Below are 5,253 nucleotides of genomic sequence, written 5' to 3'. Positions count from 1 at the left end.
AAGATGAAAGACAGTCTCTCTTTCTCTCTCTCTCTTTTTAATAATAATATGCTGATAAACGTGCAAGTTAAGGTAAAGATCTATCCTTTTAGCTGGTCTGCAGAAGAGGGATAGTTTTATTTTTTTCCTCCCATTGGGTTCTCTGCTTGTTATAAACAAGGTGGTCTTACTGTTTACTGACCTGACAAGTTATTTTACAGACCTAGTGCATTTTAAAGCTGTTGTCTTTCTCTTCAACTTTTCCAATCACAGGAATACAGTTGTAATGAAATACTGCCCCCCATAGGATGTTTGTAAAACTGCATGAAGTTACTGTTAGTGTTAAGTCACTATAAACTTATCACTATAATAAAATATTATTACTGGAGGATTACAAGGGCAAATGAAATGAACCTAATGGGTTTTAGGTGTCATGATACATCTCCCCTGCATTTGAAGTAAACTGATTGCCAGTTACACTTAATTTCCTCCATACAGTATGTATTTATCTATATTTACTTTCCTGTCTCTACAATAAATGCCCAAAAAGCCCTAAAAATGATTCTTAAAAAAAAAAAAAAAAATCTGTGTAGTCCAGAATAGACATAAAAGAGCCAGCGACCAGTTTGTTATTAGAGTCAATAGAGAGGCAAGATTTGATTCTGAAATAAAAACCAGTTTCAGTTTGAACTTTTTTACCGACAGCTGAATATGAGGAGTATAAACAAGACTTATCCATTAAAAAAACACAAATACATGTGAAGCTCGTAACAGACTGAGATCCCTGAGACGTGAAGATGGAAGGAATATTTAAGAAATCATCGCTGAAAACAACGAGTAATTTGGGGTGAGTGTTCACATATTGTGGTGTTTTAAGTATTTGGTCTATCTAACTAGTGACGATGTACATATAACAAATTAACAGTTCATCAAGCAGTTATGAATAATCATGACCGCTTTCACAATCATACCAATCAGAACTTTGAACTTTGGGTCGCAGCAGCACATCCAGAGCCGTCATGGCCAGAGGCTTCGCCGTCCGCACGGTGAAGAAGTGAGCTCTGTCATCGCCTGAAACAAACACAGGAGAAACAGCAAAGACTAAGCTGAGTGAGGAGCCTATAACAAGACTATGAGACGGGAGCTCCTGCAGGGTTCACTTTCTGTTTGTTTTAAAGATGATTTTATTCTTCACATTTACAAAGTTTCAGCCTCTTAGAAGAAGAGACCATTTTTAGTTGAATGTGGATTATATTAAGCGCAATGAGATCTTATTTTACTAGTAATTAGACAAATACAACGGTTAAAGTTGGAGTTTTTGAAGCGCAGGCAGCTAATGAACCATACACACCTTCACACCTTCATGAGAGAAGCAGGCAGCAGGGTGAGGGTTACAGTATTACAAAGACTCAAGCTGTTTTCATTATTCATAAAGAAAGAGATTTAAACAGAACCAGGATCATGAGCTTGTCTCACCAGAGGCCACGGTGTACTCCTCTGTGTGGTTCAGAGCCTTAGAGCCGATGTAGAAGTACGGATGAATCCCAGGAACAACAAACGTCACGTTTCCAAAGTCTGTGGAGCCTGAAGACAAGAAAGACGGTCACATTTTATCCTCCTTAACAACCAGTGTAAATAAGTCTCAGAGCTCCTCAGAACATGTGTGTGAAGTTTCTTGTTCTAAATCCACTCTGATCCTGTATTTGATCACGTCTATAAACCCCCTCTATTTCAGCCCTGCTCAGAACAGACTGTTTCTGTGTCTGTACCTTTAAATGCAAATAAGCTGTATTGAACCTCAGACATGTAGACGTTTTTACCCCAACATCCTGATTCTATTTTCCTTTCTGTGGCTTGTTAAGACATGGATGAGGAACAAGGAAGGAGGGGGCTCTACAATCTCAAAGCGCATTGGCTCATTTTTTTTTTTTTTTAATGAGTCTCACCAGAAGCGTTGTTCAGGACTTCTTCATCCGTGGTGAACTCCATCCCCAGAGCCTTTCCATTGTTCTCATACAAATCCTCCAGAGTTTTATTCCTCAATATGTTGTCGAATGCATTTCTGGAATACTCCACTTCAACCTGAGGAGGACAAAAAGAGTTAAACGTCTGCACAAACTGCAGATCTCTCTTCATGTTTTGAATTGTTTAATACCCAACATCCAGTGGCCTCAGCAGCTGCTCTGAAACACCCCTCAGCTTTGGATTTCAGGAGAAGAAGCTCGGCCTGGGATGGAGTCCCCAGATAGTACTCTAGCTGAGTGAAGGCAGGGATGATGTTGGGTTTCTCTCCTCCGTGCTTTATGATACCTGAATGACACAGTTAAACCAGAGCTCAGTGAACTCCTCAGAGAAACACAACCTGAGGACACAGACTCGTCATGTGTTCACCGTGAACTCTCCAGTCCGGCTTCATCTGCTGTCTGAGCACAGACAGACTGTTGTAGCACAGCACCGCCGCGTCCAGAGCATTCACTCCCTCCCAGGAGTAAGCCGAGGCGTGAGATGCCTTCCCATGATACTTTATAATCACGCTGGAGGAAAAACACACGACAGAAAACATCTATACAATCCATGTTTTAATCATGACACAGTAAGAGCATCGAAAGAAAGACTAAAGAGCAAGGCCTCATGGTCAAGTACCTAAACTTTTAAACATACACTTTTTACGAGGCAAATGTGTAGGGAAGGAATTAATCCATCAAACGCTGCAAGCAAACTCCTGCACACTGTCTAAATAGCACAAAAATATTGACAACGTTTCAGTACAATGTGTTGCAGAAGTTTGTGAATTAAAAACAAATCCCATGCATAAATATCCTGCATTTAGAAATTAGCACCAAACAAACATAAACACTAGAAAATATATTATATTTCTTTAAAACTTACTCATGTTCAGCCACTAGGGGGAGATAGGGAGCGTCATCCTGCAGGGGGTGAGCCATGAACACTACGTCCATGTTATCAAAAGCCCCCTCATTTAACAGGTCTATTTTCCCTCCACCATCCTCTTCCGCTGGAGTCCCCAGAACTGTCACCTGTGGACATAATCAATTAAAATATTTTATTTATAGAAGATCAGTAAACAACGGACCAGGAGGCTGTCTGTTTGCTTACTTGTCGAGATGTTTTTTCATCTACTGAACACTTAATTCATGAGTTTGTAACTATTCAGAATTTATTTCCCCCTGGGGATTAATTACCTTTTTCTGATTCTGACTGTTTCCTTTACTTTGCTTTGTATTCATGTAACTCTTTAAAGTGTCATTGAGTAGTTTGAAATACATTTGTTATTATTAAAGTGTAATTAACCTGCAAAAACTAAAACTTTGCAAGTGTTTGTCTTTGTGTACACGCTCTACAAAATATTACAACTAGTGATGTCTAATTATGAATTTTTTAAACCGGATTAATGGCTAATTTAAAAAAAGTTAATCATAATTAATCACATATTTAATCGTGTGATTGAAATGTCATTATTTTGCACTAAAAATATAAATTGTTAGGCTTTTATTTTGAATGTTTGTACTGTCTTAGGCTGAGAGTATTTTACCTGTTGTTTTGAATTCAACCATGCTTTTATTTTGAAATAAAGTCAGGACACTCTTGCAGATTGAAAGTTATGACATCAACTTTACCACAGATCTTTACCGATCAAAAACTAAATTTATGTCATAAGGTGGATTTTACATTTGACTCGTCAGCTGAGCTGTCAGAGAGTTTTTTTTAAAGTGAAGAGACATTCAAAGATGTAGCAGTACAGAAGGCAACTTCAGATGTGACTTGCAAATGCGTTGTGTTCCCTGTCCAACAAAGCATCCATCCAGTGCATCCTTTGATTCACATTTAAGTGTTAGTAATTGGTCAAAATATGATCGACCACATTGAGTTTTTGACAGGTGAAGCATGCATTTTAAATGTTAATAATAACCACTGTCAATCATGTTTCTTTGACTGTGGGAAGGCCCAATCATGATTCAAATTCAATTAATTGTGCAACACAAAAGGAGAATGTTTGTTGAGGGAATAAATCAACTGGTATGTAGGACTCGTTTTATCAGACTTCTGAACAATCAAACCAGAGAAGTCGCCCCCTGCTGGTTATAAGTCAGAAAGCAGGTACTGAAGTGTTACACCTGTCCCTGGTCTCCCCTGCTGAACCAGTCCTCACCTGGACCTGTACTGGGAGGTCCAGGGCGTCGTACTCACACAGGAACCCCACGTTGACCACGTGACCGTGCTGCCCGCAGGTGTCCACGTGGCTCTAAAAGCGGTGGGAAGCTTGAAGTGAGCGTTGACCCTCCAGCCTGTTTCCTGAGTGAAGAACTCCACCTGCCTGTCATGAGACTTGTGCTCCTGATATGCGAGCTCTGCACAGCTCCAGATGTCCTCACTGAGTCTGCGCAGCTTCTCTGTTGACTCATCGATACAACTGCTCAGTCTCTGTTTCACATCCTGCAGCTCATCACAACTAAAAGACATCTTTTACTTTAAACTAGTGATGTGTAGTTCATGAACGATTCGTTCAAAACGAACAAATCATCTGGGTGAACGAACCGAACTGAATCACTTACTAAAAAGAGTCGTTCATTTCTCAACTTCAGTTGCGCTCTCCTCTCTCCCGTCTCTTATCTCTCTCTCTAGACCATAAGAGTCGCTCAAAGCCCGCCCTCCCTCCTCTCCTCAGTCAGTTCAGTGTGTGTGTGTGTGTGTGTGTGTGTGTGTGTGTGTGTGTGTGTGTGTGTGTGTGTGTGTGTGTGTGTGTGTGTGTGTGTGTGTGACTGAGGCTGGTGACTTGCAGTCTCGCTCGTTCACGTTCAGTCAGTGTTTCGTTCACTGAACGAACTGAGAGGAAGAGAGTGACTCGGAGGCGGAGCTCTCGTTCAGTTCATTCAGTGAACGAACGAACTGAACGGGAGCTCCGACATGAATCACTGAACGAACTGAGAGGAAGAGCGGAGCTCTCGTTCAGTGAACAAACTAAACGTGTACTGAATGTACTGAACAGAACGGTCGGGGAAAATAAATGTGATTGTTTTAGCAGCTTTCAGTTTGCAAACTGTAACTTTATCCAACTAAATTCTCAGCTCATTGGTTTATTATTCACCACCGGCTGTTCTCAGTACGATCGCGAGCAGAACTAAATGTTCGGCCGTGTTTCAGCTTATTAAATTCTGATTCACAGACAGAGCTGCGGAGAAGTACTGAACGATTCGGTGAATGAATCTTTTGAACGAATCACTTTACTGAACTGATTCTACTGATTCAGTACAC

General features: G+C 40.6%; 1 protein-coding gene across 1 annotated transcript; it reads right to left on the bottom strand.

Moving 5' to 3' along the window:
- Positions 1–775: 775 nt before the first annotated feature.
- On the bottom strand, positions 776–4,461 carry LOC109999005 (xaa-Arg dipeptidase-like). Its single transcript, XM_065964131.1, has 8 exons — positions 4,312–4,461; positions 4,151–4,243; positions 2,869–3,017; positions 2,371–2,513; positions 2,135–2,289; positions 1,926–2,061; positions 1,456–1,563; positions 776–1,050 (listed from the first exon to the last, which is right to left on the bottom strand). Exons 1-8 carry the CDS (start codon positions 4,459–4,461, stop codon positions 917–919), a joined length of 1,068 nt encoding a protein of 355 aa, XP_065820203.1. The 3' UTR covers positions 776–916.
- Positions 4,462–5,253: the final 792 nt, after the last annotated feature.

This window comes from Labrus bergylta, chromosome 15 (assembly GCF_963930695.1).
Source record: "Labrus bergylta chromosome 15, fLabBer1.1, whole genome shotgun sequence".
Classification (NCBI taxonomy): Eukaryota; Metazoa; Chordata; class Actinopteri; order Labriformes; family Labridae; genus Labrus; species Labrus bergylta.
This window is presented reverse-complemented; position numbering and strand designations above follow the sequence as displayed.

Excerpts from the sequence above, each read along its gene's own strand:
- LOC109999005 (XM_065964131.1), bottom strand. The coding sequence starts at position 4,461 with ATGTCTTTTAGTTGTGATGAGCTGCAGGATGTGAAACAGAGACTGAGC. Across the intron at positions 2,514-2,868 it reads CCCCTAGTGGCTGAACATGA|CGTGATTATAAAGTATCATG; the intron begins GTAAGTTTTAAA and ends TTTTTCCTCCAG. Across the intron at positions 1,051-1,455 it reads GGAGTACACCGTGGCCTCTG|GCGATGACAGAGCTCACTTC; the intron begins GTGAGACAAGCT and ends TGTTTGTTTCAG.